Source organism: Vombatus ursinus, unplaced genomic scaffold, assembly GCF_900497805.2.
Source record: "Vombatus ursinus unplaced genomic scaffold, bare-nosed wombat genome assembly UNPS02014798.1, whole genome shotgun sequence".
Classification (NCBI taxonomy): Eukaryota; Metazoa; Chordata; class Mammalia; order Diprotodontia; family Vombatidae; genus Vombatus; species Vombatus ursinus.
In genome coordinates this window covers 81,033,118-81,048,075 of record NW_020954576.1, presented here as the reverse complement: position 1 = coordinate 81,048,075, position 14,958 = coordinate 81,033,118, and the positions used below count along the sequence as shown (strand labels likewise).

At 33.9% G+C, this 14,958-nt stretch overlaps 1 protein-coding gene across 1 annotated transcript in view; it reads left to right on the top strand.

Moving 5' to 3' along the window:
- LOC114049472 (dynein heavy chain 14, axonemal-like) overlaps positions 1-14,958 on the top strand; it is a 343,809-nt gene that overhangs the window by 65,617 nt on the left and 263,234 nt on the right. The window contains exons 18-20 of the mRNA XM_027870712.1: positions 2,017-2,386; positions 9,380-9,570; positions 10,884-11,129. Of these exons, the coding sequence (XP_027726513.1) occupies positions 2,017-2,386; positions 9,380-9,570; positions 10,884-11,129 (807 nt within the window). The remainder of the gene's footprint in view (positions 1-2,016; positions 2,387-9,379; positions 9,571-10,883; positions 11,130-14,958) is intronic.

Genomic DNA, 14,958 nt, shown 5'->3' with positions numbered 1-14,958 from the left:
CTCAGATGATGATTACCTATGTCAATAATGGACTCCTAGAGCACAGAACTGAAAGGGGCCGTTAAGATTATTTAGATGAAAAAACTGAGAGCTGGAGAGCGTGCAGAATTTATTTCTGGTACTTTTAATAGCCTCTCCCTCTTTGAAGTTCATGTCCTCCAGTTATATTCCTCTCTCCTTAGATTTCTCAATGACCTTGTTAGCTGCTTTATGGACATCTTCTCCAACTCATTCACTGTCTTCATTCTTAATGACTTGGATATTATTTTCCTCTTCTGGATACTTTTTTTTCTTCTTAATGCAGTTTAAAATTATAGTAGCAGTTTTGTCTGTCATATCATTTATTGATCTTTATTGAACTTGGAGTCTACTGAAACACCCAAGACTCTTTGACATGAACTGCTATCTAGTCACGTCTGTTAAATTCTTTTACCTAATTAAAATAATTTATATTTCTTCCTATTGAATTTCATGTTATTAGATTTGGCTTATATCTCTGGCCTATTGAAATCTTTTGGGATCCAGATCCTGTCATCCAATGTATCATCTATTCCTCCTCACTCCTCATTAACTGAAAAATTTGATATTTGGCATATTTGCCAGCTGTCTTTATCCAAGTCGTTGATAAAAATATTAACTGGAACAGGACCAAAGGGCAGAGGGCTGTAACACAACACAAGACAATCTAGGCTGATATTTTCTCTTACTTTTCTTTCAGGCACACTTTCAGTCAACTCTGAGTCTTAACTTATTTCTGGCTAAATATAGTCTTATCATCTATATTTTGTGCATGAGGTCACTGAAGAAGACTTTGTCTAGGGCCAGTCATGGTCCAGGCATATACAAGTATTTCTATGATCTGTTCTGTCAATCTAAGACTTTATTTAAAAAAATGTGAGTTTAGTCTTTTATTATCTGTTCCTGATGAACCTATGGTGATCTTTAGTGACCATCATTCTCATTCACCATTCACTGATCAGTTTCTCTTTATTGGTAAGAATCAAATCCAAACTAGCTATTCATCTCATTGCATCCCCTGCCTGCTGAAAAAGAATACGGCTACTTAGACAAGTAAAGAAATTTGTCTGCTACTCTCCTCTCATCAGAGAACTCCAGTAGATATCCATCCAGATAGTCATCTTTGACTTCCTCTTCCTCATGCAGTTTCGAAATCCTATCAGTTCTCTCTCTGCAGAATCTTTTAAAATTACCCTCTATTCCACTCCCATTTTCTCCATCCTATTTCAAGATTTTTATTATCTTCTCTCCTTCCACTATGTCATAAACTCTGTCGTTCATAGTATCATCTTTGTGTAGAGCTCCCATCACATTAATTTTCTGCACTAAAATCTCCTACAGCTTCCCATCGTACAGTACAAATTCCTTATTCTGGCATTCAATGTTCTCCAATGTATTTCTCCAATCCACCTTTATGATTTTATCTCATGCTCTTTCCCTAATGCACTTTATATTCCAGCCAGATTGGACTATTCTTTGACCCCCATTCCTATACAACCCTCTCTCAATTCCATGCCCCAAATGGAATCCCTCTTATCAGAATCCCTCATCTCTGCTCATTGCAATCCCTCCCTGTTTCATGTTATGCTTCGATAATACCTTTTCTAATCTTTTCAAACTGAAAGTCATTTTTTTCCCCTTGAAGCAATCATCGAATGTCAGTCCTTTCCTTGCCCAAATATTCAACTATGTTGAAATATTCTCATTTGAATCATAAATGTTTGCGTAGTCATCTTATAGCCTCTGAAATTATAGATTTCTGGAGGTCAGGTTGACTTATTTCGTCTTTGTATCCTCAGTTTCTAAAGTAGCTCCTCACACACAGTAGGCATTTAATGACTGGTTGTTGAAATGATTAAGCTCACAGAGCTTGTCAATGATAGAACAATGACCAGCCCCTGGATCTCTTGCTGGTTACCAATTTAGTCTTACTTTAAAAAAAAATTAACTTGATTTCTGAATTCATTGGTCACGGAATTGTTTTTTATTGTTACTTAGGTAAGAAACCCTGTTCTTACACATCCCGCTACTAGGCCAGTAACTGCCTTGGAAATTATTGAGACCCTCTCAAAAGAAGCTTCGGTTCTATCCAACAAAGCTCAGACTTATTCAAATTATCAAGATCGTTTTGAGAGTTCTACTGCAATGAAAACTGTAGCTTTAGAGCGGAATATTGCACACACTGTGATGTCAGAGATCTCAGAAATTGAATGTGACTTAACTTTGAGGAAAATATTATGGGAAACGCAAGTGGAATGGGGGAATCTGTCTCATGTGTGGAAGAACAGCATTTTTGCCAATATTAATGTAGATTTCATCCAGAAGAGTGTCACAAGATGGATGCGTATGATTTATATGCTAGATAAAGGTAAGTATGAGAATCATTAGTTACTTGCAAGAATTTACCATTTTAATATCTTATATACTGTATGCTTCAGGATAGACACAATTTAAAGTAACAAAGAAGGTGTTAAGTAAAGAATAGTAAGTAAATAGTTCTTATCCTGGAAAATCAACCTTCAGGCTGGACTCAAGGATTGGGAGATTTTCAGTTGTAGCAGGGTTCAAGGTCAAACATCACATGTGTAAGCCCAGGTGAAGTAATCATCCTTCTGTTACTAGCTCATTCGCATTATTCATTTTCATCTAAGTTTCTAATATAATTAAGGGGTTATGTTCTGATATTTTTACATTAATTACTGAAATTGTAATATCTCTTATTAACCAATTATCTCTAATACCCTGCCCCAACTTGCTAAATATCATTTATTAAATAAACTAGATAAGCTTCTTTTCCCATAAAGACACTTACTAGCGGTACAACCCTGAATAAGTCACTTAACCTGTTTGCCTTATTTTCCTCAACTGTAAGATGGGGCTGATAACAGTTACCTATAGCTCAGAGTTGTTGTGAGGCTCAAATGAGATAATTTTTGTAAAGCATTTAGCACAGTGCCTGGCCCACGGATATTATCTAAAGTCACTTTTAACTATTACTATGACTTTCAGCTTCTTAATTCTAGAAACAGTCCCAACACAGTTTTCCTAAGAAGCTAATTAAAGAATCTTCCCAAGAATTCTCTTCATATTTTTTCTTAAGATAAAGGATAAACTCTATTCTCTCAGGAATTGAATTCTCTTAGTCCTTGTTTGTTTTCCCTTCAGTCAACACAACTAAACTCTAGCCTCCTCACAGACTAATCACAGAAGATCTGTTAAACTGTCATTCCAAGACTCCATTGCCTCTTAAGGGTAATAGAATTGGTGTGAAAGGTTTTCAAAGATAGTGTTAAACTACGAAAGAATGACTAAATCAGGAGCAAGAACCTGTATTTATTGTGAAATCGTACTTTTAATCTAGTAGTTTGTGACTTTATGTGCCAGTTGAAACTCCCAGGTAGTCTTGGAAACTAGCCCTAAAGAGAGTGCCTTTCAGTAATTTCATCCACATATTGATTTTAATATTGCTATATTGTCCGAACCTTTCCCGTTGCCTTTTGAGAATTGCCTCTGTTTTGAGGAGGGAATGTTCAAACAGTTTACTTTTGCCTAAATCATTGACTTTTTTCAGACATCAGATAAATCAGAAGTGGTATTTTAGGTTATAATTCAAATGACACAGTTATGAATGCCATGAGAGTTATCATTCATAATGTATTAATAAAGGAATTAAAATTAGAAATATACCTTTTATTGATTAAAACTGGGGTTATACTCCTAGAAATACGAGTTTTACTTAAAATTATGTTTCAAGAGCCAATCTCTTATATGAAACTTACTATAAATGAGATTACCATTTCTGAAAAAATGACCAAATAACCTATCACAACACAAAATAAGAGACAGAAAACTAAAAATGAAATGTGGGAATATGGTGCTACATAGTACTTTCTGCCAGGGTTGGGCATTGTATCCCATGTTGCTATTTTTTTTTTCATTTTATGAACTTAACAAAAATCAATAAACATGAATGTTTCCTTGTGTAAAGAATAGGAAAAGATGATTGTTTATGATATTATGAAAAGTTGTTATGTATAATTTTTTAAATCTTTTGTTAAATTTAACGTGATAGTTTCAACATTGCCCATTTGTGTCACCTTATAAGTGTGGTTTAGGTTTTTTTATGATTGATCTAGGCTTTTTTCTTTCTTTTCCTTTTTCGGTAGGTATCATTATCACTTCTGTCCCATCCCCCCATGTCTGTCTCTCCCTGCAAAAAAAAAAAAGGCTTCCCTTGTAACAAATTTGTATAGTAAAGCAAAAATGAATCCACACATTGGTCATGTAAGAAAATGCATGTCTTATTCTGCAAATAAAATCTTTCACCTCTTTACAAAATTTATCATCAGTCTTCCAGAATGATTGATCATTGTATTGACCATAGATTATAAGTCTTCCAAAGCAGTTTTTCTTTATAATGTTGTAGTTATTGTATAAATTGTTCTGGTTCTGCTCATTTTGCTCTGCATCAGTTTATACAATTCCTCCCAGGTTTCTCTGAATCTATCTGTTAACAGCATTTATTATGGTGTTATAATTTTCCATTATATTTATAAAACAAAATTTGTTCAACCATTCTTCAATTAATGAGCATCCCTTAGTTTCTAGTTCTTTGTTATAACAAAAAGTGCTGTTATGAATATTCTTATATATATTGATCCTTTCCTTCTTTCTTTGATATCCTTGTGGCATATGCCTACTAGTGGTATTGAATTATGAACTGATATGCACAGTTTAGAAATAATAATAAGAAATAGCTAGAATTTATATAGCACCTACTATATGCCAGGCACTATGCTAAGTTCATTACAAATATCTCATTTGATGTTAACAAGTGCTATAGAAGGTAAATGCTATTATGATTTCTATTTCACAGATGAGAAAGGTTTAAAGACTTTCCCAAGATCACATAGCTAGTAAATGTCTGAGACTGGATTTGAACTCAAGTTTTCCTTACTTTGAGGTCCAGCACTATATTCATTATGCTACCTAACTGTGTTTAGTGAAAATGGCTTTATATAGTGTATAGATCAATTCATGCCTCCACCAACAATATATCAGTATACCTGTCTACCCCTTTCCAATAATAGCCACTTTCCTGCAATCTACTGGCTATGAGGTGGAACCTCAGAGTTGTTTTAATTTACATATCTTTCAGTGATTAGGAACACTTTTTTTTTTACATATATTAAGTGATAGTTTGGGTTTCTTTCCTTCAGAGCTTTATCTTCAAATCCTTTGACCATTTATCATTTGAAGAATAGCTCTTGTTCTCATTTGAATTAATTTTCTACATATCTTGGACATCAAGCCTTTTCAGAGAAACTTAACTACAATATTTCCCCACCACACAAGTGAAATGTTTTTCTTCTAAGTTTATCTGAAATCATTATGTGTGGAAAAAGATTTTCACTCTTATGTAATCAAAATTGTCCATTCTATCTTTTGTAATTCTTCTATTCTTTGGTTAAGAATTCTTTCCTTTTCCGTAATTATGCAATGTATTGCCTTCCATGCTCCTCAAATTTGTTTGATAAGTGATCTTTTATATCTGTCATGCATTCATTTCCTATTTATTGTGGCATATGATATGAGATATTGACCTAAACCTAATTTCTGTCAGACAGATTTCCAGTTTCTCTAGCAGTTATTGTTGGATAGTGATTCCTATCTCAATGATTGAAGTCTTTGGGCTTATCAAACACTATGGTATTGTGTTTATTTCCTACTTTGTCTTATGTACCTAATATTTTCTACTGATCAATCTTTCTATTTTTTAGCTAATAGCAAATAGTCCTGATGATTATTGTTTCATAGGATAGCTTGAGACTTGATACTATTGGGCCCCCTTCATTCCCAATTAAAAAAAACTATTTCCCTTAAAATTCTTGACCTTTGCTTCTTCCAGATCAGTTTTATTATTCTTGTTTCCAGTTTTATTAAGCAATTCTTTATAGTTTAATTAGTATGGTGCTCTATCTTTAAATTACTTTTGGAAGTATTATTATTTTCTTTACATTAGCACAGCTCAGCTACGAGCAATCAGTAACTTTCCAACTATTTGTTCATTTTTATTTCTGTAAATAAAGGTTTATAGTTATAGTTATTTCATATGTGTCTTGGTAGGTGGACCCCCAGATGTTTTATACTTTCTGTTTTATACATACATTTATACATTGTATACATTTTATACATTAGTCATTTTGAAAGGAACTTTTTTTTCTATCTCTTTCTGTTGGATTTTGTTGGTAACGTACAGAAAATCTAATGATTTGTGTAGATTTATTTTTATCCTGCTAATTTGATGGTTATTAATTGCTTCTCTTGAATTTTAGTTGAATCTCTGGAGTTCATGATGTTATTAACATTTGCAAAAAGCAAAACTTTTTATTTTTCTTTGCACCTCCTTAGTTCTTTAATTTCTTTTTCTTGTATTATTATTACAAAGAGTATATATCAAACTGTATTTGAGCTGTGTCAAATAGTAGTGGTAACAGTTGGCCTCCTTGCTTTACCCCTAATCTTATTGAAAAGTGTTAGATCTATTGTTTCTATGATTTGTTCCTTGATCTATATATTCTTCTTCTTCTTCTTCTTCTTCTTTTTAAGGATAGACAATGGGGTTAAGTGACTTGCCCAGGATCACACAGCTAGTAAGTGTTATGTGTCTGAGGCCGGATTTGAACTCAGGTCCTCCTGAATCCAGGGCTGGTACTCTATCCACTACACCACCTCACTGCCCTATATATTCTTTAGGGTTGTAATTTGACATCCATTTAAGTTTCAATTCTTTTTTCAAATGTCATGTATTGATGATAAATTTTTATTGTATTGAGTTCAGTAAAGGATGTGTTTACTATTTCCATTTTTCATTTTTTTAAAGTTTTTATGCCCTATCACATGGTTAATTTTTGTAATTATGCTGCACATAGATAAGAAACATACTTATATCCGGATACATGTAAGTCATATATATATATGTGTGTGTGTGTGTGTACATATGCATGTATGTGCATGTATATATAACATGTATAATAGTTTCTATTCCTATTCAGTAATCACTAGAGGTCTAACATATTAAACTTTTCTAAAATTCTTTTTCAGTCTATCCTATATTATTCATATTTTTTAGATTTTTCTAAGTCTGAAAATAGAACATTGAGGTGCCCAACTATTATAGATTTACTTATTCCTTTTAATTCAATCAGCTTTTCATTTAAGTACTTAAATCCTACCTATGTACGTATATGTATGTGTGTTTGTATAATATGTAAAAAGTATCACATATACTAAGTATTGATATTATATACTTCTTATAAACAACATATTGTTAGATTCTGCTTTCTAATTTATTCTGCTATCCTCTTCTTGTTCATGAGTGAATCCATTCTATTCACGTTCACAGTAATGATTGTTAGTTGTGTATTTCTTTCTGTCACATTCTCTTATACTTTTTCCTCTTTTTCCCCTGCCCTCCATCTTTGCAAAGAAGAATGGGGTAGAAAAAGAGAAGAAATCCCATCAGTACTAGTACCCTATATTTGAAGTAATCTTTTTCTACTCCTCTGCACCACTGCCCTTCACCAAGCCCAGATCCTGGTCTCTGGCTCTTGCATTTATTGCTCATTTAAATCTCCCGCTTTATGATCTACAATCCAAAAGTGAAGTCTGCTTGTGATAGATTGTGACTATTTCCTTACTGACTCTCTTCTACCTCTTCAAGGCCCATTCCTTTTTTCTCTTTCCCTACCTATTTCCCCATTTCCCTTATAGTATTTCCACACCAAACTTGTTCATGGGTCCAATCCTCCTTTATTCAGTTAGGATGAGAGTTAGTTTAATGATATGCCCACTTTCCCCCACTCTTCTTAACATGTCTGTATATTCTTTTCCTTGTGCACCTAAATCATGTGAAATAGTAAGCTCTTCCCTCTGCTTCCCAGTTTCTTCCTTATTTCTATATTCCTTTTCCCTTCTCTTCTCTTTCCTCACTTAGAGAAAACAAAACGGAACCGTTTGTGTGTGTGTGTGTGTGTGTGTGTTTAGGTCCTGTGTTTACGGTACTTACTCCCCTCTGTCATCCTGAAAGAGTGGTAGTGCCCCCAACAGGAGGAGTGGATTAAGTGAGAAATATGAGTTGAGAATTGAACATGTTAAGTTTGTTAAGGCTTTTGGACAGCCAAGTGGAAATGCCCAGCAGGATTTTGGTTATTTGGGACAAGAGTTCAGGAAAGAGATAAAGGCTGAAGGATTTGTTCTGTAAAATTTGGATTCAGTCAAAAGGCCACACTTTAGAATCTAGAAGGCCATGTGTGGCCTCAAGGCCATAGGTTGCCCACCCCTGGGTTGAATGAATAGATTTGAGAGTCATCTGCATAGAAATGACAGTTCAACCCAAGGGAGATGGTGAGATGAGAAAAGAGGAGTAACCGGGTCAAAAGCAAAAAGTACACACAAACATGGGAAGCAGGAAATGGATACTGATTCTGCAAAAGAGATTGAGGACTAGTCAAACAGAAAGAAAGAGAACCACAACAGAATACTACCCTAAAAACTCAGACAGCAGAAAGTATGGAGGGGGAGGGGCTGGTGAACTGTGCCAAATATCGTAGAAAGACCACAAAGCACGAGAATTGTGAAAAGGTCATTATATTTAACAATGAAGACTACATTGGTGACCTTGGAGAGAACAGTTTTAGTCGTGATGAAGAAAAAAGTCAGATTATATGATGTTAAGAAGTGAGTGAGAACATTAACAGCAATATTATAACAATGATTAAAACTGTGAAGGACTCTGCTGCTCTGATCAAGATGGTAGTTCAAGACAATTCCAAAAGACTTATGATGAAAAAATGCTGTTCACCGCCAGAGTGACAACTGATGAATCCTGAGTACAGACTGAAGCATACTTTTTTCACTTTATTGTTCTTTCTTGGTTTTTTTGGTGTGTTTTCTTTTGCAACATGGCTAATATGGAAATATGTTTTGCATGATTTCACATGGATAATCATATTGCTTACCTTCTCAAGGGGTGGGGGAGGGGCAGGAGAGAAATTGAAACAAAATTTTTAAAAACGTTAAAAATTTTAAATGTAATAGGGAAATATTTAATGAAATGAATAAAAATATATTTACCTAAAGAAGTAGATAAGAAGTAAAAAATGGAGTCAATGTAATAAATGGAGACAGCTTTACCTAAGAGGTTGAATGATGAAAGATAAAAAAAGAGACAAACTTAAAAATAGGAATGGTATTAGTAATGAGTAGCTATCATATATGTTGCTTTTAAGAATGATAGAAACTGAATACATTAAAAAAAAAAAGTGTCCCCAAAACCTTATCGTGCTGTTTTGATTTACAGGTTTACCAAAAAATTCTATGGTAAAAACTCTTAAGCAATCAGTAATGGATTTTAAACAAGGCTTGCCTACTATCGTCGCCTTGGTAAATCCTTGTCTTAAAATTCGGCATTGGGAGGCGATACAGGTGATTATCGGGCAGGCGCTTACTTTGGATAGACAGAGCACGGTAAAGCAATTTCTGGAGCTTGAGGTAGGTGCGCGAATCTGCGGCACTTCAGAGTTCCGTTCGTCTAGGTTCTCAGCCTCTCCAAAACACATTTGGGCAGGGATGGAAAGGTAATACACACACACACACACACACACACACACACACACACACACGACAGAGAGAGACAGACAGACAGACCTATGACTACTGTGGCACCTCTGGAAAGGTTAGGCTAGCCTAAGGGAATCCAACTATTTTCACTTTCACTTTTTTTTTTTTTTTTTAATGTTGAAGCAATTGGCGTTAAGTGATTTGCCCAGGGACACACACAACAAGTGTCAAGTGTCTGAGGTCGGATTTGAACTCAAGTCCTCCTGGCTCCAGAGCCAGCTGTTCAATCCACTGTGCCACTTAGTTGCTCCCCCCACCCCTGCCACTTTCACTTTGAATACAAATCCTGTGGGGTTGCAGACGTTAGCAGGGCTGGGGGGAGGATAGTGTAGGCGTTTGGACTTTGCTACTTCATTTTACTAAATATATTTCTACAAGTGCCAGCTGGGATGGATAAGGATAAATTAAAGAAAGCAATGTGCTCTCTTTGAAAACAGTGTTGCTTTTCTGCTAAACTCTAACACTATACAGAAAAACAGTCACTCAGATGATGTGTGTTGGCCTGCCAATGTGGTTCATTACTAGCTATTTATTGGTCTCCATATTTTTAAGGAAACATGGAGAAATGGAAAAGAATTCTTACATAATAGGACCAATAAAAATTATTAAGGTAATTTTAAAAAGCAAAAGGAGTTGGTGTTTGTGAGGCGAATGGATGGCTGAAAGATCTCTACTTTCATTTCCAGGAAGAGCAGAGCAGAAAATGAACACAACAATAAGAGATTTTTCAGTTCAGTAAAATTAAACAAATAATTTATGTGTTGCCTACTAGGCAAGGTACTGTGCTAAGTTCTAGAGCTATCAAGAGAAAAGTCAAATAGACACTGTCTTTGAGGAGCTTAAAATATTTGATTTTGGCTAAATGGTTAGATTTAAGGGGAAAAATCTTCATAGTATGAGTGTTTAAACATTGGGGCTATTAAAGGAAGGGGCTGCTGAGGTAGGTCACGTAATCCTCAAGTTTAAAAATTAAATCCATAGGCACTTATCTGGGAGGGAGTTCAGCTGATTTGGGTCCCCTGGGAACCTGCTAATACAAATGGTACTTAGGAAATCATCTGTGGGTCTCATTAATATGGGAAGTTTATGAAATCTTAGTAAGTATCCCATGAAAATGAGATCTTGAATTAAAACATATTAGTAATTATTGTATTGGGCACTCAGGGATATTTCGTTTATTTCAGTTGTATCGCTACGAAGAAAAAATCATTGAAATATCAGCAATAGCAACGAATGAAGCTGCTCTGGAAAAAATGCTGTTTAAGATTATTGAGCTGTGGAGCAATACTCCCTTACGTTTGACTCCCCATCAGACAGATGCTTTCACGATCCTTATTCTTTCATCCATAGATGATATATTAGCTCAGTTAGAGGAGTCTCAAGTTATAATTGCAACAATTAAAGGATCTCCCTATCTCGGGGCAATGAAGGTAAATATTACACAAGAAAGATTTTTACTGTTTTGATATTTAATGCTTTGTTTACAGCTTTTGTATTCTGTAACCTTCAAGGCTGTATATGTTATTCTTTTGTGTCTTTTAGTGATTTAAACATAGATGTTTTTTACTTAAAATTTTAGCATAATTGAATAAATGCCAGAAAATTGAAATTTTGTGAAAGTATTTGTATTTCCTACAATACCTAGCAGACCAAACTACACCAGAATCAATCAATCAGCATGTATTTATTAAGCACATATCATCAGGTACTGTTCTGGGTGCTAGTGACATGAATATAGAGTGCACTGAATATCTGATGATGATATGAGTTAAGTACAGAAACAGTTTTAACAAAGAAATATATTTTAAATGCACATAATCCCAGTTTAGGCCTTTCTTTAAAAGCATTAGATTTCATTTAATACAACATTACTACAACTATGATCTTTTTAAAATCAAGAACATTTTACACTTTCTGGCATATTATATTGGAATATTATACAAAGTAGAGGGAACTTTTCACCAGCAAGCCTTCAATTCCATTTCATTCAGCTTAGAGGAATTCCAACAGATAAGATTTATATATACAGTTATGAAATCACTGCATGACTTGAAAACTCTTTTATCACCAGTATCTTAAAAGACCATCAGGTTTAGGGTTGGAGCTGGGGTCAGGAAGACCTGAGCTTGAATCCTGTCTCACACATTTGTGTGAACCTGGGCAAGTTACTTTAAAAATTTTCAGCCTCAGTTTATCATATGTAAATGGAGATTAGACATTTAGCTCTCGAGGTTATTGTGAAGCGGAGCCGCTAGGTGGCGCAGTGCATAGAGCACTGGCCCTGACTCAGGAGGACCTGAGTTCAAATATGAACTTGAGACACATAATACTCTGTAACTATGTGACTCTGGGCAAGTCATTTAACCCCAATTGCCTCACCAAAACAAACAAAAAAAAAAAGGTTGTTGTGAAAATCAAAGGAATTAGTATGTTTAAAGAACTCTTTTCAAGTATTATAAATATTAGATATTGTTTTCCATAAAAGTGTTTATCTTTTCATTTAAGTGACATGCAAATCCTATTTTTCCTGAGTAGAAAGTTAGGATTTTTCCTTATTGAAAATAAAGAAACTCATAAGACAGAGTACATCAAAGTGAGTTAATTCTCGGCATGTTTCTCACACCTTATCACCTCAAATCAAGTAATGAAGAAAAATAAATTCTATCAAATATTTAAAGAGCAATTCATTCCTGTGTTATAAAAATTATTCTCAAAAATAGATTCAATAACACTCTACCAAACTCTTTTTATGAGACAAAAAATGGCCATTGTGCCAAGGAAACACAGACCAAACAGAAAAAGAAAACTATCTAATCTCTCTTATCAGTATTGATGCAAAAATTTCAAATAAAATCTTCACCAGGAAACTACAGAAATATATTCAGAAAAATAATTCTCTATGACTAAGTTGGATTCATGCCACTGATACAAAGTTGGCTTAACATTAGGAAAATAATTAGCAAAATTAGTAACATAAAGAACAAAGATTACAATAACCACAGATTATTTCAATAGATTTTTTTAGGGTTTTTTTTTTAACAAGTATAGACATGAAAGGGCCCTTCTTTAATGTTATTGAAAGAATATTTAAAACTAAGAATTAGCATTGTTTGTAGTAGAAAAATATGAGAAACTTTCCCTGTACACAGAAGGCTAAAACAAAGATAGTCCCTCTCTCTACTATTATTTATCATAGTCCTACAAACGTCCTATAACAGTAAGACAAATTAGAATATAAGCTGCTTGAGAGCCAGGATTGTTTCATTTTTATCTTTGTACTGCCTGTGCCTAGCACTGCTTACTATTTTTCCTTGTTGACCAATTGACAAGAAAACAAAGTCAAAGATGAAGCAAGTGAAAAAGAACAAGGAGTCACCTGGCACATAATAGGTACTTATTAAATGTTTATTGATTGACTAATTGACAAAATAATCCTTGTAAATGACACTGAGAAACACTGAGAGAATCAATGAAGAATTTAATTTATTGACCAATAGCCACAGCAGTGTTTCAGGATACAAAATAAATCCAAGATTGAATTATTGTTTCTATGCAGTACTAACAAAACCCAGGAAAAACATTAAGAAAAATTTAATTCTCCCCCAAAACCCTATAAAATGCATCAAATGTCTGAATTTAACCTACAAAGACACTCACAAGATTTATTATATATACAACTCCAAAACAGTCTTAACAAAAATGAAAAGAAATCTGTGCCAATATGACAGTAACACCAAAATGAATTTACATATTTGGTGCCACATTATTCAAAATAATAAAATGTTCAAAAGAATCGCAAGGGAAATTATGAGAAAAAAGTATAAATGAAGGTGGCATAGTCTTGCAAACTTGAAAGTATATGACAAGTATAAAATAAAGCAGTAGTCATTAAAACTTTCTGGTATTGGTTAAAGAATAGAAAAAATAGAATTGTAAAATAAAACATATAAGCAAGAAACATGAGGAAAAGAGGACATGAAAACAACAATAAACCCAAGAATATAAATTACTGGAGGAAGCACCCTCTCTTTGACAAAAACTTTTAGGAAAACCGGCCATTAGACTAGCATCTGATTTATATCATATCATATCATATCATATCATATCATATCATATCATATCATGTCATGTCATATCATATTATATCATTATATTATACTATACTATACTATATTCTATCATATGTTGTGTTGTTTTGTATTATGATAATATAACACAATATTTCCAAAAATGGATATGTTTTCTGAACATAAAAGCATACACTGTAAAAAATGCAAATTAGACAAGATCAGGTACCTTTCAACTATGACTAGAGGAAAAATTTCTTAACCAAATGAGAGAGAGCAAAAAAGGAAAAATGTTGCTTACCTAAAATTTAAAAACATTCACACAAATAAAATCACTAATGACAGAATTATAAAAGAAATGGTAGAGAGACTCTCAAAGGAAATAATTTTTAAAAGTATGAAGGAAAGGACCTCAGATTTCAAACTACATTACATAACAGCAATTATCAAGACAATTTGGTACTGGTTAAAAAAATAGAGAGGTTGATAAGTGAAAGAGATTAGGTACACATCATATAGAAACAAATGGACATAATAGCTAAGTGTTTGATAAACCCCCAAACCCAAGCTATTGGAATAAGAATTCACTATTTAACAAAAATTTCTGGGGAAAACAATAAAGCAGTCTTCCAGAAAGTAGATAATAGATCTACATCTCACATTATATGCCAAGACAAGCTCCAAATACGTTCATGATTCTGACATAAAGGATCACATTCAAAACAAATAAGAGGAAAAAGGAAGAAATTACTTTTCTGATATACAGGAAGTCATGTATGAGCTAATACACACTAAAGTGAGAAGAACAAGAAAAACAATTTATATAACAACAATACTGTAAAAACAAAGAATTTTTAAAAACTTTAGGACTCTGATCAGTGCAATGACTAATCATCTTCCACAGGACTAGTGTTTAAAAAAGTTACCCACCTCCTGGTGAGTCAAGCCAACGAACATTTATTAAACTCCTACTATGTGCCAGGTATTGTGCTAAGGACAGAAAACAGTCCCTGATTTCTAGGAACTCCGAGTCGAATGGGGGTGATCGCATGCAAACAGCTATGTATAAACAATATACACCAAGAATAAGTTGAAGATAATCTAGGATAAAAGGTGCTGATATTAAGGAGGACCAGGAAAAACTTCTTGCAGAATATGGGACTTTAGCTGAGACCTAAAGGAAGCCAGGGAA